The 25,665-nt window shown below is 42.5% G+C and overlaps 1 protein-coding gene across 1 annotated transcript; it reads left to right on the forward strand.

Moving 5' to 3' along the window:
* The first annotated feature begins 687 nt into the window (after positions 1-687).
* Positions 688-20,393, forward strand: KCNG4 (potassium voltage-gated channel modifier subfamily G member 4). The gene is made up of 3 exons (XM_054049198.1): positions 688-719; positions 1,550-2,351; positions 19,001-20,393. The coding sequence occupies exons 2-3, from the start codon at positions 1,602-1,604 to the stop codon at positions 19,784-19,786; spliced, it is 1,536 nt and encodes a 511-aa protein (XP_053905173.1). The 5' UTR covers positions 688-719; positions 1,550-1,601; the 3' UTR covers positions 19,787-20,393.
* Positions 20,394-25,665: the final 5,272 nt, after the last annotated feature.

Consider the following 25,665-nt stretch of genomic DNA (forward strand, 5'->3'; position numbering starts at 1 on the left):
CTTACCTTTCCCCATAAAATCCCATTAGTGAATCCCTATTTCAGAAGATGGCCAGCGGTGCTGTGAATGGAAGCTGCTCCCAAAGTACTCAGCTGGTGTCTCCAAAGCAAACAACTCTCTGAAGATTCATATAGGTGGCAGGTGTTAATGGGGACAGGGGTTGCTCTATTAACTCTGTTTGCCAGAATTTATTTATTACTGCGCATGATTACAGGGGATGCCTCTTTCACTGCAGACTGCTACTGAGTTGCTGCTGCTGCCTGCTGGATGGATGGATGGATGCTGGAGAGATTATTTCTAAGCCCTTCCTCCTTCTCCCTCCCTGCTCTTTCAGGACCACACTGACAATCCCCAAGGGAAGCAGAGGACAGATGGGGAAGAGGGCAGGCTCCACCAGCTCTCCCTCAATTCATTTCACCATGACACCCCAGGAGTCGAGATAAGGAGCTGTCTCCTGAGTCTCTGATAGCCTATGAGGATGCCCTTTTGCAAAGGGACTGCTGGTCAATATATGGATATATTCCCTCCACAGGGGATAGAGTGAGAGAGAGAGGGAGAGAAGGGACTGAGATTTACTGGGTGCAATAGAGATTCTCCATGTAATCAGTATTCTTAAAATATGCCCAAGTCTCTCTGCTAATTGGTACCAGAGGAGAGTCTTCAGTTTGCAGCATGTGTGCAGGGGAGCAGGATGTCTGGAAGCAGCCTGTGTCAGGGTGGTAAGTAACTTTGGGGAAGTTGCTTTGGGATTGTTGTTGTGGTGGTGGGTTGGGGAGATTAGTTGCTAATGATTGTTACAGATTAAGGGCAAAAAGAGGGTTTTCATCTTTATTGAGGAGTCTATAAATCAGCCCATAAACGGGGAGAATATTTTGCTCTCTGGGACTGTGCATACTCCAAAGTTTTCTCTGGCTGGGCAAATTTTACGTATGTTCTCTCAGTAATTTGCAATGAACAGCGGTGATTAAATAAAGCTACTCATCATTTATATGGCACTTCCCATTTTCAAAGCACTTTACAAACACGCAGGAGAGGTTGGTAAGGAGGGAGCATAGTGAAAAGGAGAAGGAGGAATTTCAATCTGTGTATGTTTCAAGTTAAAACAATTAAGAAGAACTATGTATCCCTCTGATGATGGGTAATTGACCAGTCTAACTTTAATAACTATTAAGCAGCTTCATTTAGCTGGGACATATTTAAGTGTTTGTATTTGTTAGCACTTGCCTCTGCTATTTCTACAAAGACATGCTTGTGACAAAAATGAGCTCCAAACGGAAGAGCCTGATCTGTTCACTTTATGACTTGCAGTCATCCAGTGCTCTGCAATAATTATGAATGAGGCTTCATTTTTCTGTCTGTGTGTGTTACCAGAAAATTAATGACAGGGGATTCGCAGGCTGCAGATTTCAAAAAGAGGTGCAGTATGACTTATATATATACACACACACACACACTTTGTGAATGTCTTAGGGATGTAGCCTGTGATGCCTTTTAACTCATAATAACCTTTACTATGTTTCTTTCCTCTATCCCCATCTTTTGGGTGAAGAGTTAACCCTGCTCTGATGCCATTTCGGATGTCCCAGTGAGAACTCTCAGAAATGCCTATTGTCTCGGGAGGCAGCAACCAGGACTATAGTAACATTAGCTACGGTTCTTGTAGTTCCTTAAACCATCTGTTCCCTATCTCTGTTGACACCCCTTCTGTCAAAGGGGTCCACTATCAAAGGGCCAGGAGAATTTACCACCCTGATCAGCTCTGTACAGTTGATGTGAAGAGGGAGATCATCATAAATGTTGGAGGAATCAAATACCTGCTGCCTTGGAGCACTTTAGACGAATTCCCACTGACCCGGCTAAGCAAGCTAAAGTTTTGCAGCAGCTACGATGAAATTATTCAGCTGTGTGATGATTATGATGAAGACACCCATGAGTTCTTCTTCGACCGGAATCCCAACGCTTTTGGGATGATCGTCAGCTTTCTAGCAGCAGGGAAGCTGATGCTCTTCCGAGACATGTGTGCCTTGTCATTCCAGGAGGAGCTGAGATACTGGGGAATTGAGGAATCCAACTTGGAGAAATGCTGCTTCCGAAAACTGTTTCAAAAACTGCAGGAGCTAGCAGAGATGCACAAAGAGGAAGAGATGCAAATGAGCAAGGAGACCACATGTGTCTTGGTTGAGGAAACACAATTTGAACAATTTATGAATAAACTCAGGGATATGGTTGAAAATCCCCAGTCAGGACTCCCAGGAAAAGTCTTTGCTTGTCTCTCCATCCTCTTTGTGGCCACCACAGCTATAAGCCTTTGTGTTAGCACCATGCCGGACTTAAGAGCCGAAGAAGACAGGGTAAGTAAGTCCCCTTTTAACTAGTATTTCAACCCTCTATAAACCTACTATAGTGTTACAAGAAGCAAACCTGTCATAGTTAAACATGCATCACAAAAAGATACAAAATAATCCTCGGAGAAAATCCTCAGGAAATAATATCAAAATTTGCCAGTGTATATTGTTATTATTATAAATAGAAATAACTCCTTGTATCAGTTTCAAAGCCATATTCAGTCACAAAGAATTAAGTAAAGTTTTGTATTGCTTGCCAGCCAGAGATATAGAAAAGGCTTTCTGAATGGAATCAAAGAATTAAGATTCTACAACTGCTCCTGCAGTTAGCAAATACCGAGCATGCAGCATTGTAACACAGCATCCCCCCCCACACACACACACACACCTCACCCACAGCTTAGGAAAGAGTTGTTAGCAAAAGTTATTTTATTTGCTGTTAGCAGTGAGTCTCATACACTCATTCATAGCAGAGTTTCATCTACCACATGCTTTATCCTACCATAGGATCACTCTAGTTATCAGCAATATTTCAAACAGACTTAGTGAAAGAAATATTTTTCCCTGGCATCTTTATTTTTAAAAATAGCAAGTTGTCTTCTGTTGTGATAACTAGAGCAACTCTGATTAGTTATTATTTTAGGAGACTTGAAATCATTTTTCCAGAATAATATTGTGTTACATTTTGTACAATGATAACACATTATGATATACAAACAAACAAACACCACCACAGAAGTGGAGTTTCAAAGTTTGCCTTCAAAATGGATGCACAAGTTTTGTGTCTGTAGTACCCTGCATTTGGACACACACACACAAATTGCAGAAACACTCTTAAAGGGTGGCTGAAATTTTAACCCATTAAGTACATATAAACCCTCTCCAAACACATCTCCTGAAATAATTCAGGGCAAATAAATCAAACTTATATCATATGTGGGAGAAACTTTCAATGTTATAAAGATCTGTCATTCTAATAAGAAAAGAGATGGAGTTAAAAATGTAATGTGATTTTAGGTATAATAACATCCAAACTACTAGTGGATTCTTCCCCATGCTGTATTCTACAAACTGATTTGGAAAATAACATGACACTTTTCAAAATACCGACACCAAGATTAAATAAAAAAAAGCCACATTCACCTTTTCCCGTTGATGCCATAGATGATAAGTTTCTCATCAGTTTATTGTGCATGGCTTAATGAAACCATTTCCACATTTATTGCACAATATGCTGTGTGCATTTTATTGTCCAAGTAGTAATTCAGGAGGGCACAGAATGCAGTCACATCAAAGATATGTCATGATATTTGATGTCTTTCAATAAAGCTAAGGATGGCACAGAAGTTTGGGTTTTAAAGAGATCATTTCCTGTTCGATATAACCTTGAATTTCTACTTACATTTTTATAAAAAGTTTGAATCCCTTCAGTAATATCTCTGAGTATCTAATAGCCTCCCAAAGCTATTGCATTTTGAAGTAAAAATTGTTAAGATGTTTCAGTGCCTTTTCCAAGATGCAGCTTTAAATACAGAGCATGTTTTTATGGTTATAAGCAAATGAACATGAAGATTTATATGGGAAATATTGCATCCTATTAACTTTGTTCCTAAAAGAGAGCATGATGCATATTTTATCTCAAATTTAAAACATAAACAAGAGAACTCTTGTCTAAATATTTTTAAAGAAAAACAAGAAACACATAATCACTGTATCAGATCTCAACGAGGTCTAATTTGCTGCATTTTTTTTTAAATTAACCCTATCTTCAGAAGGCAAGAATTTTGAGCATAGGGGTACAAATGTAGCTGGTAGTAAGATGTAGTAGCCTCATTGCAGCCAGAGTGTTCTATAAAATAGAGCTGTGTTAATTAGCACAGTTTTTTTTAATATATATAGTCAGGTTTTTAATGTGTAGACACTTTAAAAAGTTGGGATTAAGACATTAATAATATAGAATCATAGAATTCTATTATTCATAGATGCTGCAGTATTTGAGAAAGAGTCTGCATGGAAGTGGGAGTAATGGGGTGAAGTTGAGCAAAGGATAAAGTTAGGGCTGCTCTACGCTGGGAACTTACATTGGTAGAACTATGTCTCGTAGGGGTTTGAAAAATCCACACCCTGAAAGATTTAGCTATATCAACATAATCCACAATGTAAACAGCGCTAGGTCTTCTCATCAACCTCGCTACAGCCTCTCGGAGAGGTGGATTACCTACTCTGATGGGAGAACGCCTCCTGTCAGTGTAAATAGTGCCTACATTCAAGCACTACAGCATTTCATGTGTAGACAAGCCCTCTGTCTCAATAGCAGAATCTATTAGACTGTGAAATAGCATGGACCATGGACAAAGTAATAAAAATCCCATTGTTTGATTCAATTTAAACCAAGATTGGCAAAGCACCTGCGAATATATAGTGGTGAATTGGCCTGGCTTGTGGAGGGATAGACTACATGACCTAATAAGTATTTTCCCTCTGTCATTTCTATGAGGCTGTGAACTGACCCTATTATGCCTAAAGTGCTGCAACACCGAAGGTCTCCTTTCTGGGGGACAGTGTCTTAGCTAGAGCTTGGCAAGTAACCCATAGCAAGTAATGTATTCAAAAAATGTAGCTTCTTGGTTGTCGCTGTGACTCATCCACCCACAAACGACAATTTTCTTGAATGTATTTGTTATGCAAAAATATTCCCTGTGTGACTTCGGTAAAGGATGCCTAGCCTGGGACATGTTCACCAGCAGCTTCAGATGAGCATTCAGAATGTGAAATTCTTGCTGCTTGGACTAGACACAAAGGTCATGTGATTTGCTTCTATCCACTGACTACATGAGTGCAGCTCTTTGAATCAGGTTTCCGGTGTTAACCAGTAGCAACATTCAGATCCAGATCTGAATTCAGAACAGTCCAAAGTTGAGGGCTGTTCAGTTCTGGGGTTTGGGCTTGGATCCACCTCAGACTGGAGCTTTGCTGAAAGATATTGTAAGGGTCAATTCCCCCACGTCACTAACCCAGGAAGGAGGGTGTATTGCTTCCAAGATATCAGTAAGAAAGATTTTACCTCTGTTGCCACATGTACCTCTCCGGGCTCCTTTCAGCATCCCAGCCACACTCGATAGTGTCAGAATTGGCTGCTCTCCAGTGCCTGAGGAAGGAAGGAAGCAAAAAGACAAGGGAGAATAATACTAGGTGAGCTCGACTTCAGTCGGCGGGTTTGGCTGTCTCGACACTGCATGCTCTGTGGTAACATTCCCTTCTCGCTCTAGCTAAGTATCCCAGGAAAGGGCTGCCTGGACAAGCAGAAGAAGAGCAAACAGAACAACTTGCCACCAAAGGGAAAGCGAAAACTCGGGCTCTGCTGAGAGATGTGGCACTCGGCCAAGTAACAAGCATCTGCATCAGGGAAGCCCAGTTGCCATAGCAACAGGAGAGAGGGAAGGAAGGAAGGTGGCCATTTCTCCAGAAATGGTAGCAACAGGGGGAAGCAGGGAGGACTGTCGTAAAGGCACAGATCCCACTTAAAGGCAAATGAGGAAGAGAAAATTATGAGTCTGTGTTTCCTGTAACCTGCTTCTGAGGCATGGCCAAAATGAAGACCCCGATTCATTCTGTGTTAGGGCTTGCCCACAAGAACAAGGAATGCCATGTAAATTCCCATTGGTATTTCAAGCAATACTTAGACACCCAGTTATAGGCACCTTGGAAATATGAAAGACACCGAGAGAAGGACATATAATTTGTATATACTTTATGTAACCCACTAGTTAGTGTTAGGAGTCCCCCAGTGTACCCAGACCACAAAGGATATGAGTCTGTTACAGCCCCCAGCTACAGAGAACTGGACCTTTAGCTCAAGAAGTAGACACACAAGCTTATTGCTCTAGAGTCTAGACTCAAGGTTCCTCGCTTAATCCATGGTTTATTTGACAAGATGGCAGCTGTCACAATTGGTCTTAATTTATAATCAGAAGAAAGAGTACAAAATGGGCCAATGACAAATTGGATCGTTTGTGCAAACAGTTAATACAAGTGCACATGCAGTTATGGAAAAGGCTCTCCCAGGCATGCAAATATGTGTATGTTTATATGCATTTTGATCATTAAGGCTTCTGGAAAATTGTCCCATACTGTCATCTAGGAGTGTATAAAATGAAATAATCCCAACAACAGAGGTGCACAGGTGTAGATGTGGCACTTCCTTACGAGAGTTGGGAAGAGAGAGAATTGCGCTGCAGATAAGTAGAAGATGTAGAGCAGGCAGACATGAGCCATACAATCCAGATTCAAAATTTCTCAAGTCAGCAGTGGGTGTTCAGATAAAGGGGGTTAGCTCAATCCATTACAGACAGGTAATGGGTTCCGCTCCAGGGTTACAATTCAGACCCAAAGACCTGAGAGCCAGAAAAGTCACCAAAATGGTCATTGCACAGCTTTCAGCAGGCTGCGGAGATAAAGAGTGTAGATAATCCAAAGATAAAGGAGGTGACCAGAATGGAATCCAACCACCATAGAAGTGCTTGATTAGGGAAAGGATCTGCTTTGAACTGGACACCAGTGGAAGTTTCTTTTGAAGAGTTGGGGGAGATTTTTTACTGAACCCTTAAAATAGGTGTCAGCTCGTGGGATGACTAAGCAGAAAAGATGCAGCAAAGCCTTTTCCTCAGAAAAGATAACGAAAGTTAACAAAAGCAGGCAATACAGCCCCCAGGCATGGGCTCCATCCTAGTCCTATGGCCCTTGATGTGGAGTCCAAGCTTACTCCAAGGTAATCTGCTTTTTCCCAAATTGTGCAGCATAAAGGCCCCCAAGCCAAAGGGCAAATAAAAAGAGCCTCCAAACCATTATTTGGTAAAATCTAATGATTTCGAAACCTACCATGTATTTTGGGGGCCTGGCTCGTGATATTTGAATGCTGTATGAATCATACTGAAAATGTCCTAGTTGCCCTGGACTCTAGAGGAACAACAGAGAAAAAAACATCTTGAGCAGTTGAAGGATTTTTACCACACAGGTGAAAAGACAATTTATTGACCTTATTGGGAAGGGAAACAAGAAAATCGAAGACGACCTATTTGTACTGCCAGGGTTAATAACTCCACCACTCAGTCTCCTGCCTATAAAAGCACTGCACCTTCTTACACTGAAATAGTCCAGGCTCCTCAGGTCAGTAATACAAGTCCCATATTCAGGAGGAACAATTATTAGTTTGCCTTACACTAGTCCAGTCTTTGCTAATTCCCAACAGCTTTAGAATAGTCCCTTGGCTTCTCACTCGACTCTGGGGGGATCACACAGCTGCTATTAGTACCCAATCAGTTCAAATTCTGTATGCTATCACATGCATTCGATTTGGATAGACATGCTTTCTAGGGGACCCTTTTTGTGTTTTTGAAGTTTGCAGCTACCTACAGTAGGACCAAATCCAGTTCACTTTACTCGCACAAGTTATCTGAGTGATTTCAACAGGAATAACTGTGTAATGGCTACCTCTTTTGGGTGACAGGTATCTCCTCTTGGGTGCTAGACCTTTCCAAAAACAGAGATGGTCAATAGTAGCCAGCAGAAACTCTAATTTTATGACGAAAATGCCTCTGTGTAACAAACCCCCTTAATCTTACACCTGTGAAATTCCTTCTCCAGTATGATATATTGTTTTGGTAAGTTCTCAGTCCATTGATTTCAATGAAGTTAACTCCAGATTTAGCCTGGTGTACCTGAGATCAGAATCTGGCCGTTCATCACTAAAGAGATTTTACAGTTCTATCTCAGGCACGCTAAAGATATTGCTTAGACTATGGATGGATTATGAAATTGTGCATGGAATGTTAATGGCGTCTTTTAACAGTATTATTTTAAATTACAGTATTATCTGGAAGTCTCGACCATGTTTAGTGGTCCCATTGTTCTGTGCGCTGCACAAACATATAATAAGAGACAACCACTGCCCTGAAGAACTGACAATCTAAGTAGACAAAAGGTAGGAGGAGAAATGGTGGGGAGAAAGTGTCTTGTCCAAGGTCAAACACAAATCACCTGAGTCCCCTCCAGGCCTCGATCCACTTGACCATGCTGCTTCTCACATTTAAAAAGTGAGTTCCACTAAGCTTGCTCCTTGAAATACAATAATTCCTGCATAGTTACCGCCCCTCCTTCATGTTCTGGGCCCAGAAACAGAAGGGCCAACCTTCAGCTGGTGTAAATCAGCATCATTCCTTCAAGTCATGATCTTTCTTAGGTACTTATATGCCCCCCACCATAGTGTCTGAGCACTGCAAACTTTTTACATATTTATCCTTCTACTCTGCAAGCTATGGGAGTGCTATCATAGGTCCATTGAACAGCTGGGGGCACTCAGTGTGTCTAGGCATAAGTGACTTGCCCAAAGTTATGCAGGAAGTCTGTAGCAAAGAAGGGGATTGGATGAGAGTCTCTCAAGACCTATGCTTGTGTCCTATCCACTGAACCATCCTTCTTCTGTTACTGAGTGAGTCCTACATTAGTGAGCACTATGCCTGAAAGTAACACTCAGGACTCAAGATTATAAATTAGTTAATGTAACATAATAAAGATCTTGAATACAATAATATAGAAACAAAATAATATAATAAAGATTATAAATTAATTAATATAAAATAATAAAGTATTCCTTTCCAATTTTAATGTTTTGTTCCCAATAAAAGGCACAACATACTGTGTACAGGTGTAAACATAATATCTCAATTCATTTGCTAATGCCCATGTTACTACAAACCCAATATTAACACTATTATTATTTATTATCTATATTACCTTAGTGCATTGGAGCCCTGCTAAAGGACCTGAAACCTGTACTAGTTTTAACAGTAGTTTTCAGATGTCCATTTTTTTTTTCAAGCTGAGTTGGGTGGGAGATCGCTGTGTGATTAGAGTACACAATGTTTTTAACAGCTAGTGGTCCTGCAAATCAGATTAGAGTCTTTCTTTCCACAGGCAGTCAACCTTTTCCTTTCACCGCATCAGCTCTGTAACCATAAATTCAAGTGCCTTAGTGATCCATAACAGGGAGTTTTCAAGTTCTCCCAGTGTCTCGTTTGATTTAACGGAGCGTAGTTAAATTATTCAAATAACAGCAGCAATGCAGGCATGGTGACTCAGCAGTACCTGCGGCAGTGCAGTCAGATTCCTGCTGCTCCAGATCGGGAACAGAATCAGAATGGTACACATGCTGAATTTCCAAATTCTGATTTTCCAGTCTAAAGGTCTCAGTTCTCCCCTGTATCTGAGCTCTGCTTAGTGCATGGAGAAGGGTGGGGGGAATGGCCTGGTTATGGCTCTCTGATTCTGCAATGGCCCAATCCTGGCATGAACTAGAGCAATTTAGGGGCTGCTATAATATATGCCATTACTGTATGTTCCCACTGAAGGATTGGCAGAGCAGACCACAGTCCTGGTCCATCTCTTCCCACACACAACACACCTCCTTCCTCTGACATGTCCCCTACACGCAGGTTGCTGGAACACCTGGTGCAGGAGCTGATTTTTCCAGCTTTACCCTATTGGAGAAGTTCCACTTCACCTGGGGAATACTCTGCTGTCAAGTTATGGCCAGAATCCAGCCCTTTGTGCTGTCTGAGAGGGCACAGGGGTTGGATGGTGATGCTGAATCTGGCCCAAGAAGCAAGTTGCCTGGGGAAATGAGGTGGCAAGTTCCTGTTGTTGCTTACGAGAGTTATATTTCTAAATCCTCTAAATACAGGCCTGAATAATTTCCATCTGAGTGCACCACAGTGCTGTGCAAATGAAAACAAGAGCAACCCTGCTAGGATAATGATCTATCTGTGCAAGGAGGCGGAAGGCTGGTTCTATTCTACTATAACTCTAATAGCCTATAGCAACAATGCCGTCTGCTCCCATCTGTCGGTGTGTTAGTGGACACTGACCTCAATCCATGTAATTGCGTGTAAGGCTGAAGGGAGGAAATGGGCAGTAATAGGCCACATTTGAATCTGCCAAACAAAATCTGCATGTGCCAAGATAAGTTTAGCAGATGTTTGAGTTGTGACCTTGCTTCACCACACTGCAGTGCTGTGTTGATCAGTTGCCGGGGACCATATTCTAGCAACCCATGTTAAGAGCACATGCTGCAAAGCAAAGCCAACCATTTCCTAATACACTCATCCAGGCAGACCCCCACATGCTTCAGTACAAGTTTGAATTTGGGCTACTATAAACAGTCAAACACAAACTCTTCTGGGTTCACCCACCACTGATTTTGTGCTATTTCAAAGCACATGTGGTTGGATTATGGTATCCTGCAGGATACTAATGAATCTTGTCCCTACAGCATTTCACAAAATGTGACGCTCTATAACTCCATGGAATACTAATAACCGTATTAACCGAGGAGGGACCGGTCTGATACCTACATCATCTGTGTGGGTGGTGAGAGTTATGGAAATGTCCTATCTCCTAGAACTGGAAGGGACCCTGGAAGGTCATCAAGTCCAGCCCCCTGCCTTCACTAGCAGTACTGATTTTGCCCCAAATCCCTAAGTGGCCCCCTCAAGGATTGAACTCACAACCCTGGGTTTAGCAGGCTAAAGCTCAAACCACTGAGCTATCCCTCCCAAGTCCTGGCTCTGCCACTGACTGTATCCCTGTCTGTAAAACTGGAATAACAATATCTACCTCACTGGGTGTTCCGATTAATTCATTCTTTGTGCACTTGAGGCTCCTTGGATTCTAAAATGATAATATTGTAAATCTTCTTTGTAGGTACAATACAGGTCACAGTTTCAAAACCTTGATTAAGCTATTTGTATACATTCTGTAATGCAGGATTTGAATCTCCAATATATGGCTTGGAAAAAGGGTCACCGAGGACCGTATTCTAGCAGCTCATGTTAAGAGCACATGCTCTTTCCACCAGAATGTCCGGTTGAAAAGGGAACCTGGCAGTGTCAGGTCAGCACAATAAAAATGCGGTTATCTGCAGTAACTGGCCTCTGCCACCAGGGGACGGGAAGAGCAGCAGTTGCTGCTGGAGCCTGGAGGAGCATTTAGCAACGGCTCTAGTGGAGAGAGATACTGGTGACTCCCCCGTCCTGCCCCAAGCACGGCTTTCCCTCCTCCGCCCTGCTCCACTCACCCCTCCTCCACCTGGAACACACCTCTCCCTGTCCCTTCTTGCCTCACTCACCTAGAACCCTGCTCAGCTGGCAGGGGGAGGGTAGTGGAGAGAGCAACGAGTGACTGTGGGGTAGGGGAGAGGCAAGAGGACCGGGGGCAGGGCCTCAGGGAAATAGGTGGAGCAGGGGACAGGGGAGGTTCTGGCGCTCAGTGTCCGGTTTTCACAAATGAGAAAGTTGGCCACCCTCCTTGGAAAATTCTGTAGTGGGTGGATGGGCTATTGAAATAACCCACACACCAGCATATGCTACCATAATACTCTACAAGTAATAGTATATCCTGGCCCATGTGATATCTGAAAATATATGCCTGGTCAGGTGTTCATTGCTTAGACCACCTAAAAACACTGTCCTCAACATGATCTAGGCTGATGGGATAACAGAAGAAGGAGGGAGGGAGGAAAATAATAGAGATTTGCTCTTCTTGTACTTCAGAAAATCAGAAATTAGTCTTATTTATTTTGTCTTGCAAGTGGCTCATTTCACCCCACTTCATTAAGCATAAAAACGATTAGTGATTACCAGGATCTCTTCTGTAAATCTGCCTCTGGTTTGAGGCCCTTCACTCAGCTGAAGTCCATTATCAATATTCATTTTCTATCCTTGCCTGGTATAGTCTTCTTAGGTTTGCTGACTTGGTGGTGCACTCTATGTCCCTTTGAACAGACAAGGTGAATTGTAACTATAGTTGCAGTAAAACCACTCATCAGAGTAGCAAAGTTTTCCTATAGCAATTAAACTCTAAACACTATTCCCTCACAGAAAAACCTGACTGCACTGATTAAGTTTTCATATGGCATGAACATCATTAAAAGGCAGAATATCACACCACTGATGCAACACAAACTGCTCCAAGCTCGTTACTAAAAAGAAGAGCGGTGTTCAAAATTAGATCAGTGTATGTCACACTAAAGAGGTCACGTGTCCGAAGGCCAGACCAGCATGGAATAGTAAGAGAAGAGAACTTGTGCAAGTGAATATAAAAATACTGTCAGCAACCCTTCTAACTGATTAAAGCCTCAGTAAAGAATCAAAGAAACATAGACAAAGAGATCATCATAGGACTTTTAGAGACCAGCAGGAGTTCTTAGCGCTTCTCCTCCAACTTAAAGTATCCAAGACTAAGGGAGAAAAGTAATATAGTAATAGATTGTCATACACCTTGCCAGTCCTTGTATAACATCATGCAGCTCTTTCCCTATGGTGGAAGGTCATAATAAAATTGAAGAAGTATCCAATCAAGCTTTATAGACATGGGAAAAATTCAGCCATTTATGTAATGTACTTGGATGTTCAGAAAGGCTTTGACCAGGTCCCTCACCAAAGGCTTTTAAGAAAACTAAGCTGCCATGGGAAAGAGGGAAGTTCCTCTCATGGATCTGTAACTGGCGAGAGGTGAATAGCGGGGTCTCTCCAGGCTCTGTACTGGGACCCGTGCTGTACAACATATTCACAAATGATCTGGAAAAGGGGATGAACAGTGAGGTGGCAAAATTTGCAGATGAAACAAAATTACTCAGCGGAGTTGAGTCCAAAGCTGATTGCAAAGCGCTACAAAGGAATCTCACTAAACTGGATAACAAAATGGCAGATGGAATTTGATGTTCCTAAGTGCAAAGTTGTGCACACTGGAAAAATAATCCCAACTATACATACCTAATTATGGGGTCTAAATTAGTTGTTATTACTCAAGAAAGAGATTTTATAGTCATCATGGATTGTTCTCTGAAAATATCTGCTCAATGTACAGTAGCAGTTAAAAAAGTTAACAAAATGTTAGGAACCATGAGGAAAAGAATAGATAATAAAACAGAAAATATCATAATGCCATTGTATACATTCATGGTACACCCACACCATGAATACTGCATGCAGTTCTGGCTGCCCCATCTGAAAAAAGATATATTAGAAAAGGTGCAGATAAGGGCAACAAAATGATTAGGGGTATAGAAATGCTTCCATACAAGCAGAGATTAAAAAGACTGGAAATGGTTAAGACAACTAAGGGGGATACAATAGAAGTCTATAAAACCATGAATGGTGTGGAGAAAGTGAATAAGGAAGTATTACCCCTTCACATAACAAAAGAACCAAGGGTCACCCAATGAAATTAATAGGCAGCAAGTTTAAAACAAACAAAAGGGAGTACTTCTTCACACAATACACAGTCAACCTGTAGAACTCATTGCCAGGGGATGTTGTGAACGACAAAAGTATAACAGGGTTCAAAAAAAGAATGAGATAAGTTCATGGAAGATAGGTCCATCAATGATTATTAGCCAAGATGGCCAGGGATGCAACCATACTCAGAGTGTCTCTAAACCTCCATCTGCCAGAATCTGGGACTCCGGCAACAGCGGATGGATCACCTGTTTTGTTCATTCCCTCTCAAGAATCTGGCACTGGTGACTGTCGGATGATGGAATACTGGGCTAGATGGACCATTGGGTTGACCCAGTATGGCCGTTCTTGTGTTCTTAAGAAAAGTTCTGAATAAAAATGTAGGCTGATGGATAAAACCACCAGCCAGGAAAGAAAAATACTGCTCTCACCAGCAGCAGAATTTCAGTCTCTTTTCTCAGGCCACTCAACTACTCAGAACAGGGGGCCCCAATTGCTAAAGACCTTTCCAGTTTCTCAACTCTTTTGCCATCACCACTTTCTCCTCAGCTTCCTCGCCCCACCCCGAACACCCATGTGACAGGCAAGGGTCTGAGTTAACCCTTTGGGTACTGGACTTGTGAAACATCTTTCTACCTTGTCACAAAACAAAGAAATTGGTGGCCATGATAAATAATGTAACAAGTGAAATCCTCTATTCTTTAACATAAAGAAACTCTGCAAGGAATGACTATTTCATGTGGAATTTGGAAGCTGCTCCTCCACACATTACACACACACACTCTGCTGCACAAATTCTTGTCATCTGGTCAGACCAGTGGCTGATTTAGTCCAGTAGCCCATCGCCAACCAGGCCAGTACCTGATGCTTCAGAGGAATGTGTAAGAAGGCCTGCAGTGGGCAGTTATGGAATAACCTGCCCACAGAAAAAAATTCTTCTTAGTCCCCATTAGTTAGAGTTTGGTTTGTGCTCTGAAGCAGGAGAGTTTATAACACTTCCAAAACTCCTGTTTATTATTTTAGTATTTTCTATTAGAACTCTGTCTCTCCTTATTTATGGGAATGTTCATTAACTGTACATATTGGAAGTATATTTTTTAACTTTCTTTCAACAGTGCCCTACAAAGCACTGGGGAAACTAGGAATTTATCATTTCCCTTGTCCTGTGCTACCAGACAACTGACATTTTACTTAATCTACACTACAGGAGACTCATATCTGTGCACATTTTATCATTTCATAGTGCAGGACCATTGGGATGTGCCATTTTCCATGCAGTCTGGGTAACACTCATAAGCAGAATATGAGATGCTTTGAGAAATTGGCTTTGATACTCAATTCCTACTTTTTTCCTCTGACATTTGCTACTTTAGAGTTTGGATGTTAGTCTTGTTCTAACGAGAAGCTCAGGAATAGGACTGTCACCTACTGAACACTAGAAAGATTGATGGTAGGGAGGAATATTATATACAGAACATAATATATATATTGGCTAATATATAAAAAAACCCTAATATATAAAACACACATATGGAGTCCCTGGGTGAAATTATTTTCCCATTGAAGTCAATGGGAGTGTTTTTATTGACTTCAATAGGTCCAGGGTTTCATCCTGTGTTTCTAGATAGCCAACTAGACCGATTTTATTTTCAGGAAGCAGATAATGTGTATGTATTTTAATATTTTTGAGCATTTGCTTAGAGCAGGGGTTGGCAACATTTGGCAAGCGGATCGCCAGGGTGCTTACCCTGGCGGGCTAGGCCAGTTTTATTTACCTGCTGACGCGACAGGTTCGGCCGGTCGCGGCCCCCACTAGCGGTGGTTCGCCGTCCCGGGCCAATGGGGCGGTGAGAAGCCGCGGCCAGCACATCGCTCGCCCGCGCAGCTTCCCGCCGCCCCCATTGGCCCGGGACGGTGAACCGCGGCCAGTGGGGGCCGCGATGGACCGAACCTGCCGCGTCAGCAGGTAAATAAACTGGCCCGGCCCGCTAGGGTGCTTACCCTGGCGAGCCGCGTGCCAAACATTGCCAACCCCTGGCTTAGAGGTTGGTTTTTTTTGCAGATATACTATATAAATTGGCTGAATAAGTAAACAATAAATCTTTTATTTCAATAGACTGTTTGAAGCAGGGAAAGGAGTGCTTCCATCACAGTGATGGGGACTGTGGAATTATTATTATTTTATATATTATTTGTCTATTTTTTTTGTTCTGCTCAAGAGAAAGTTTTATGTCAGATAAGTCTCAGATAAGTAGTGGCAGAAATAAAAAAAAGCAGAGTAAGATTTCCTAGTGTGTCCAAGTAGAAGGTTATTTCCCATTGGAATTGGTAATAGTGCATTTGGGAAGATGATCATTCAGCTTTCAAAGGAAGGAAGCAGATGTAAGTTATCTACCTCTGGTGGGCTGGAGTGGTTGGGGGGAGAGGTGTGGGTGAAATAAACTAATCAGTTCTGAAGAAATGGTACCTGAAAATTTCATGTCTCAATTCTGGAGGCAGCTTAGACCATTTTGTTTTATGGCTAAAATTCTTGGCAAAAAGACTCCTTTTCCTGTGGTTTCTTGGTAGAGGAGACTCATGAAGGCTGGGGGGCCTGAGATGTGGGATCTCAAAACAAGCACCCTGCTTGAAGGCTTTATTGTATCTTAGGTAATATTCCTCCATTTGGCACATAAGCCCAAATGTACAAAGCTAAATGAAGTAGCTGATGTACTTGTAATTCAGCCCAGTTAGCAACAATTTTAAATCACGCCTGAAAATAATGAATAATTCACAAGTCATTGGAGTGACCACAGGCAGACAAAGTACAGGCTGTGCTGAAAGAATAATTTCCATCTTGGAAAAAGAGAACTCTGCACACTGTGACTGCTGATTATAAACAATTACTTCAAGCTAAGTCAGCAAACTCTCCAAACATAATGCGCAGCCCATTGAAGTCCATGGCACTGACTTCAATGAGGCTAAAATCTGATCCTCTATGAATAAAACAAAGAGTGCAGATTCCTCATTATCTTCTGAGGTGCTTGCTTTCAAGACTAAATCTTGAAGCTAGAGATAAAACCCAAACTGCTTATTCTAGAGCCAAGCATTAGGACACCTCCTTCAAGGGCAATCTCAGAGCAGGCAGCTCAGGGGAGGAAAGTTCTGTGATCTTATTCTCACTAAGTTTCCTCCAAACTCATACCACATGGTGAGCTCCTAAGCTTGGAATCACTGTCCCACTCTGGCCAGACTGTGTCCCTAAAGCACAGTCTCACATGCTACACCTCCCCTGAGAGTGCTCTGGGATTGGGCTCAGTGCCTCTTCTTTCTCACTGGCCCACAGAAGAAGCATGCCCACCGTGCTCGCATTAGACAGGCACAGCTCATGATCCCCTCTGCAGATGGTCCTCCTACCTCTCCCTGATCTTTTAGAGGTGTTACCAGGGAGCTATGTTTGAGCACAGAGCATGCAATTGTGGCTGGCCCTTGTGCAGCAGGTGCAAAGGAAAATAAGACTCTTTGGACTTTCTCCAGGCCTTTCTGCACCCACAAAAGGGCAGCCACAATCTAGCCCCGAGCAGCAGATATTTCAGTCTCATTTTCAAGCCTCTTAACAACATTAGCTGAAATTATTGCTCCCCAGCATTCCCTCTCTGCTCCCCTGGGTCTGTAATTACAGCCTCCCTGGCAATCTAATTAGTGTAATCCCAGCATGAAATTTCAACTGATGGTGACAACAGTATTTTACTAACCCATTACTCCTGTTCTCATATAGGAAGCCATCCTGGATTTATGGGGAAAGAATAGAATTCTTATGCCCCCAAGGACTGCACAGCTAATGCATTTGAGATGCCTTCATTTTGAATATCTATTCGGCGAGGGAAAATGTATGGGCACTGCTTCAAAAACCATTGCTGACTTCAGTGGGCTTTGGATCAGGCCTATAATGCATCAAAGCATGTGTTCCTTAACAGTTACAGCATCCTGGTGTGGAAATATTATGCAATTGCCTACGTCTTTTGAGTCTTTGTCACAATAGTGGTTTTCCAGAGGTTTATTCACAATATTTAAATGAACATTTCAGTTTTAGTCAAACATCAAGAGCAGCTTTCATATTAATTTACTATCCCAAGGTGTAGGATTTTAATGTGTTAATCTATGGGCCAAGTGGGCCATATTTTAAGGCAAGAGCAAATGAGGGGAACTATGGAGCATTCAAGAGAGAGAGAGAGTAATATGAACCCAGATCCTCAAAGATATTTAGGCACCTAACTCCCATGGAAATATCTTTGAGGGTCTGAGTAACGCTGATTATTATCCAGTTTAGTGTCAATTTGCTATGGCCCAGAGAATTCTTTCTAAATATCTTTGAGGCACTGATGCACTGTATCCAATGTGAGCACTGGATGGTTTTCTGATCATCTGGACATTGTCAGCAGACCCAGTGTTTGGCTCTCTTATCACTTAGGTGAAGTGCCCAATGTAGTTTCTCATGTACGTGATGTTTTCTAAAGTTTATCCAATTCCTAAGTGACTGAGGGGACTGGGGAGGCAAGTTGTGTTTGACTCTTGCCTTCAGGTTGAACAAGTCATGGAAGGTAACATTTTTAGGCTCAGCCTGGGACAAGGGAAATAGTGAATCCATCACGGCTCAGGGCAGCTGATGTTTGTACAACTGTCTTGATGTAGTGGCTCAGAACGTAGCACTGGTATCATGTGACCTCAACCCTACAACAGAAATCTCCATTGGTATGTTGCACCTGCTGGATGAGTGTTTTTTTATTTAATCTTCCTTTTGATTTTAATGTTTATAGCATACTTGCATAGTCTGAAAGAAAAGATGTGGTTTATATTAGGGCACAACTAGGGGCAAGGTCTAAAAATGATGTAGTAGGTCTTCTCCATCTCTGAGCTATTTCCCTTCATTACATCAAACTACCTAGTATCTGGGAAGTCACCACACTTTGAATAGTACTTTACACACAGAGCAGAAAGAGAATCAGAACATCCATAAAATAATCCCTCACTTAGGGTTAAATTTACTTCTGTGCAGACTTATGCACCATTTAAGTCTCAATTAATTTCTATTTTCAGGGCTTAAATGGGACTTAAATAGTCCATATGCCTTGTGCTGGGCCTTTGCACAAAGATAAATTTCATCCATCAGACTCATAAGAGTAATAAAATTAAAATAACAACAGTTCACTCGAATAGCTTTTTAACAGGATGTAACATGGCTGCTATAGAAGTAGCTATTTGCTGGGTTTGTTTTCCCGCAATACCAGTACACCCACGAAGATGCACATTTCTGCTCCTTTAATGATTTCTGATATCAGTTCAGAGATTGCTCATTTATTTGACCTTCTGTTTGTTTTGCGCCAGGGTGAATGTTCTCAGAAGTGCTATTACATCTTTGTCATCGAGACCATCTGCGTGGCTTGGTTCTCGCTGGAGCTCTGCCTCCGATTTATTCAGGCGAAGAGCAAGTGTCACTTCTTCAGAGGCCCCCTAAATATCATTGATTTCTTGGCTATTTCACCCTATTATGTTTCCCTCATAGTGGTAGATGACGAGCCAAGTGAGGAAGATGAGAGGCCGAGCAGCAACTCATATTTGGAGAAGATCGGACTGGTGCTACGAGTTTTACGTGCCTTGAGGATCTTGTATGTAATGCGCCTTGCCAGGCACTCATTAGGCCTGCAGACTTTAGGGCTCACGGTTCGAAGGTGCACCCGAGAATTTGGCCTGCTTTTGCTCTTCTTGTGTGTAGCTGTCACCCTGTTTTCTCCCCTGGTCTACCTGGCTGAGAATGAATCTGGGAAGGTCCTTGAATTTACAAGCATTCCTGCCTCATACTGGTGGGCTATCATCTCAATGACCACTGTGGGATATGGAGATATGGTACCAAGAAGTGTCTCTGGCCAGATGGTGGCGCTAAGTAGCATCCTCAGTGGGATTCTAATTATGGCTTTCCCAGCAACCTCGATATTCCACACTTTCTCTCATTCCTATTCAGAGTTGAGAAAACAACATGAAAGATTACAGTCCCGGCTAAACAGGATAAAAAACACCAATCACTCCGGTGAAATGGATACCTTCAATGAGACAGACAGCTTGATTTCAGAGGCGCCAATGTCACCGATTAAGTACATTTACACAGGGAACTAAGGCTTGCTGCAAAATATGTCTGAGTACTTGAATAAAGCAAAGCAACAGCCTGGGTGACTTACCATGTGCAATGCAATTGCTGAAATGGGTGTAATGAATTGACCAAGCCAAATGGAGTCTTACAATACAGCACTACGGACTTAGTCTTTCATCACTTTGACTAAGGAAGTCAAAGATCAGGGGTTATTCAACAACAGATATTTATTATATTAAGCACTACTTTTCTCTTCTTATTGATAAAACTAGTGATAAAGTCCAACTTTGTCTCTATCGTATGGATATCCTGCTGAATCCCTAACACTGAATGAGTAGCAAGCAGAATTTTGCTGGCCTAAATAACAATTGTTCTTTTGTTTGCCTTTGAATTTCCAATGTTCTTTGCAATTAACACCTGGAGCTAAGCATTAGAATGGATTCTTGTAGGGCTACACATTATTGCCCTTTTTACAATGCTCATCAACTGGCATGTAGAAGAGTCCTTGATATCAATACATATCTATATCCAAAGGCACCAACAAGCTTAAATAAAAGTTTTTAAAGCTTGTTCTGCAGTTATATGATCTATGTATAAGTAAAGAATTGCACTGCTACTGTAAATGACTTACATAATCCCATAAAAGACTTTGCTTAAAATGAAATTTCAGTCTGCCATCTGTAAACATTTCACACTAGATACAAAAAGTTTTCAGACTTTTTTCTTACATATACTCGACTCAGATAATGACGAAAGAATAAAAAAAGCTTAGTGACGAAAAGAGAGGAATCAATGTAATCCTGTTTATTGGAGTGTGATGGTGTGTCACCATGTAAGCAAAGTTACAAATAAATCCAGCCGACGTGATAGCACTCTCTAAATATTCAAAGGGCATAAATATCGAACAGTGGAATGAATTATTTAGGGTGGGACAATGGGTGTAGTTAGGAATGAGGGGATTAAACAGGAAAGGGTTTGGTTGAATATCAGGAAACATTTCCAGAAAGGTATTTGGTTTAGTTTCCTACACAAAATCGTGGACACGTCACTTGGGACATTTAGATCTGGACAGGGCCAGAGCAAGGAGGTTTCGTGCCCTAGGCGAAACTTCCACCTTGCACCCTCCCCCCGCCCCAAGTCCTGCGGCAGGTCCCCACCCCTGCCCTGAGGTGCCCGCCCCCGCGGCAGCTCTCTCCCCCCCTTCGCCCTGAGGCGCCCCCTCTGCGGCAGCTCCCCACCTCTCCCTCCGCCCTGAGGCACCTCCCCCGCGGCAGCTCCTCACACCCCCCCTGCCCTGAGGCGCCTCCCCCGTGGCAGCTCTCTGCCCGGGGAGCCGTGCGACAGCTCCCCACCCCAGCTCACCTCTGCTCCGCCTCTTCCCCGAGCACACCGTCGCTGCTCCACTTCTCCCGCCTCCCAGGCTTGCAGTGCTAATCAGCTGTTTGGCGCCACAAACCTGGGATGGAGAGAAGCAGAGCAGGGTGGTGTACTCAGGGGAGGAGGCAGAGCAGAGGTGAACTGGGGCGGGGAGTTCCCCTGCATGCCGCCCCCCACCCTTACTTGCTGCAGGAGGCCCTCCCCGCGCCCCCCTACCCCAGGTCCCTCCGCCTAAATGCCAGCGGCGACTGCCGAAGAAAATGCTGCCCCCCAAATCCTAGCACCCTAGGTGACCACCTAGGTCGCCTAATAGGTTGCACCGGCCCTGGATCCGGACAGGTCTAGACAATGTAATAAGCTGCAATGTTATCTCATGGGATAATCTAGATGGCCTAGATATTTTTTTGCAATTCTAACTTCTTAGATGCTGTGAATTAAATTAATTGGGACCTAATTTAAAGTATGGGGCCTAACTTTATGAACTAACACCTGAGTTCAGCATGGTACTTACATTTAGGGCTTGTCTACACAATGAGTCAGTACTCGGCAAACTGGGGCATAAATTTACAGCACACTAGCATGCCTAACTCTAACTGTCCACGTAGGCCCTAAAAGTTCCCTTGTGTGTTTGACCTTTTGCTGTTTGAAACTATAGTGCACAAAACACATGAGGGAACTTTTAGTGCAGTGTCCACATGGCCAGTACACCGTAGCTTGCCATGCATTAACTTGTCCTATAGACATTCCCATGGGCTTCAATGCGACCAGTCTTTTACTTAAAGTTAAATATATATTTAAGTACTTTGCTGAATCAAAGCCTAAATTAATAAAGTTTCAGACCTGATTGGCAGTCTAAATTAATGTGTCTTTTAAAATCTTACTAAAGTACCATGAAAGTGAACATTATGGTCCAAATTTTCAAAAGGGCTTTGTTATATATGCACCACTGCAAAGCTCCAATCTTACACTGTACTTTGCAGGACAAAGCCCCAAATGCATTCACATTCATTGTAAACATATAAATGTTCAGGAAATTGCACATGCAATCACCTTATTTGCACACACAAATACGTGCAAATACAGCATGATGTGACTGCAATGGGTGTTTACACATTTTGTATGGTTCATCCTTCACATGGATATTTGAGAACTTCGGCCTGTATTTATCCTAACTACCTCACAGTTTATAAATAGTAAACCACAACCAGGCTTATTTATCATTGCAATTGGCTGAGAGAGGGTTACAATGCATGACTTGGAATTAAGTATTCCTGTATTGTCCGGCATTTGACCCTGTGACCTAAAACAAAGAAAACTCAGCAGCTCAGAGATCTGATGCTCCAACATAATCAGGGCATGAAGATACTGTATTTGAGGCATTTAAACTTATTTCACAGACTGAACCAAATTCTGCCCTATTTTATACCTGTATCGACCTGATTTCTATCTGAAACTAAGCTCTAACTCATATTGTCCTACCTGCCAGCAAGTCTTTAGAGCACTGGTCCCCAAACTGGAGGGGGCATGCAGCAGGGCCTGGGCCAGCACCCCCTGCTCCAGCCCCAGCCCTAGCTCTGCTCTGCCCCCTGCCCAACTCTGCCCTCATTCCCTCTCCACCCCCAGGCCAGCTCTGCATCTATCTCCAGCTGTTTCCCCATCCCCAGTTCAGCCCCCAGCTCTGCCTTCAGCCCAAGCTCTTCTGCTGAGCCAACCGTGCAATAAAGAAGGGGGGATGCAGACAGATTCCATTATTGGTAAGGGGGGGCCTGACAGGAAAAGTTTGGGTACCATTGCTTGAGAGCAGTGTTTCCCAAACTTGGGATGCCACTTGTGTAGGGAAAGCCCCTGGCGGGCCGGGCCGGTTTGTTTACCTACCGCATCCGCAGGTCTTGCCGATCGTGGCTCCCACTGGCTGCGGTTCGCCCCTCCAGGCCAATGGGGGTGGTGGCCAGCACGTCCCTTGGCCCACGCTGCTTCCAGCAGCTCCCATTGGCCTGGAGTGGCGAACCATGGCCAGTGGGAGCCGCGATCGGCCGAACGTGTGGACGTGGCAGGTAAACAAAATGGCCCGGCCCGCCAGGGGCTTTCCCTGCACGAGCGGCGTCCCAAGTTTGGGAAACTCTGCTTTAGAGTATGTACCTCTGTGAAATACACATTTACATTAAAGCATTGGTACTCTCTGGAAACATATATAACTAGGCAATGCCACTGATTTTCTTTCTTAAATTAGTAGTTTTTATCATTTGAAGAATTATTTCAACATGATTAAATGCATAACGAGCCCAGCAAAATTATTCTAAAAAAATTAAATAACCGGAGAAGTGCATGGCCTTTTTGTTGATGGCAAGTGTCGTATCAGTTTAATTTCTGATGTGTCCTTTGTCAAGGGGCTATATCATGCTCAGTCAAAGGTCCCAGTGAGCTAAGCCTCGATCCATCACTTAACCACATGTTTAAGTCCTACTGAAGTCAATGAAGTTGAATAGAAGTGGGGATTACCCACATGATTCTGCTGAAGTGTGTGTTTCCATGCTTGCCGACTTCCGGCCTTAAGATACATTTCTATCTCTAATTGCTCTCATCCTATAGCTTGGTCTGCGCTGCACTGGCTTCCATTGAAATTGTCCGTCATGATTCACTATGTTATTAGAAAGAAAAAAAATGTGTTGAAAGGAACATTTAGTGCCTGTGTAATTCAATCTAGTAATGAATTCAGAACAAGCAGTTACAATTAACGGATGTTGTTGCTGCCAAGTACATATCATTTCATAACCAGACTTAATTAAAAGAATAGTTGAGGTGCCTGACATTCAGCTGCTCTTAGTTTCAGGTCTGTTTTTTCCCCCCTCATCTAAACCTCAGAAACAGCAATCAGCAGCATTGAGAAATACAGTCTATTATCAAGGTAGGGACCATGATTTTAGCTCTTACTGATAGCAACACATTCCTTTTAAAGCACAGGCCCTATCTCTGTCCGTGGGGTCAACCTGGGAAGCGGCGTGGGCCGAGGGATGTGCTGGCCGCCCTTCCTGCAGCCCCCATTGGCCTGGAGCTGCGAACTGCGGCCACTGGGAGCCGCGATCGGCCGAACCTGCGGACGCGGCAAGTAAACAAACCAGGGGCTCTCCCTGAACAAACAAAAACAACAAAGAGTCTGGTGGCACCTTAAAGACTAACAGATTTATTTGGGCATAAGCTTTCGTGAGTAAAAACCTCACTTCGGTTGCATCCGAAGAAGTGAGGTTTTTACTCACGAAAGCTTATGCCCAAATAAATCTGTTAGTCTTTAAGGTGCCACCAGACTCTTTGTTGTTTTTGTAGATACAGACTAACACGGCTACCCCCTGATCCCTGAACAAACAGCGGACCGGCTTTGAGAAGCATGGCCTAGTGGATAGAGTGCATCACCTCTGTGCCTCAGTTTCTCCATCTATAAAATGGGGCTAATGAGACTGATCTCTGTAAATCACTTTGCAAGCTATTGATGAAAAGTTCTATATAAGAGCTAGGCATTATTATTTTTATATTTTATTGTATGTATTGTTATTAGCATATAACATCATTGGCAAAACTCCCACAGACTTCACTGGTGGAGGATTTTGTTAGCTTAGTCTTTTGGGTGTCATGGAATCTGCTACAGCTTACCAGCTGTCTTCATTGTACAACCTGAGGTTTGTGTCCTACACACTAGCATTCATATATAATTAAGGATACAGGGTTTAATATTTAACTTAGATAAATTCATCAGTGGGATTAGTGTGATAGTCTGATAAATTCTGTTACAATTTACTCCTGAATATACTGCATATTTTAATCATGAATCAGACAGCAAAGCGAAGCAATTTAGGTGCACTCAATATTGTTATTTCAAACTTTATTAATGAAGGGAAAATTATACATTTCTGCTGAATAAAATTGACTAAGCACCCTCAACTAAATCTTATTCATAATGAATTGTGCATAATGAATTGTGATTATTATGCAGTAAATTATTTTAAAGCTTGAGACGAACCTTTAAATACAGATGAAGACATAGCAATATTCATGGAAATGAAAATGAAAACAAGTTCTCCAATAGACTGACAGAAAGTTTTAGTCTCCTAACACTAGTGATTTTTCTTAATCACTCATTAAAATAAAACAAATGTGAAGATTTACTGTGTAATATTCATTTTCTAATCAGTCATAGAAGGTGAAAGGCCAGATAATTCAGCCCAGCTCCCTGCCAATGCATGATTGTTCTTTATTGTATGTAAGCTACTGTTCTGTCCAATCTCGTTTAAAATATCTCAAATGATAGGCCTTCCACTATTTCCCTTGGAAGATTATTGCACAAGCCTAATACCAGAATCACAGAAGTTACAGATGGAAAAGACCTATTAAGTCAAATAATATATGAATAACATTGAACATTTTTAACATACACACTGATATCTTTTCTGGCCTCTCTTTTGGGAGATTCAAGTAGGTTTTCCCTGTAAGCAAAGCACAAAAACTAAACTAGGTAAAAACTAGTACTCTTTGTTTC

This window comes from Malaclemys terrapin, chromosome 14, assembly GCF_027887155.1.
Source record: "Malaclemys terrapin pileata isolate rMalTer1 chromosome 14, rMalTer1.hap1, whole genome shotgun sequence".
Taxonomy (NCBI): Eukaryota; Metazoa; Chordata; order Testudines; family Emydidae; genus Malaclemys; species Malaclemys terrapin.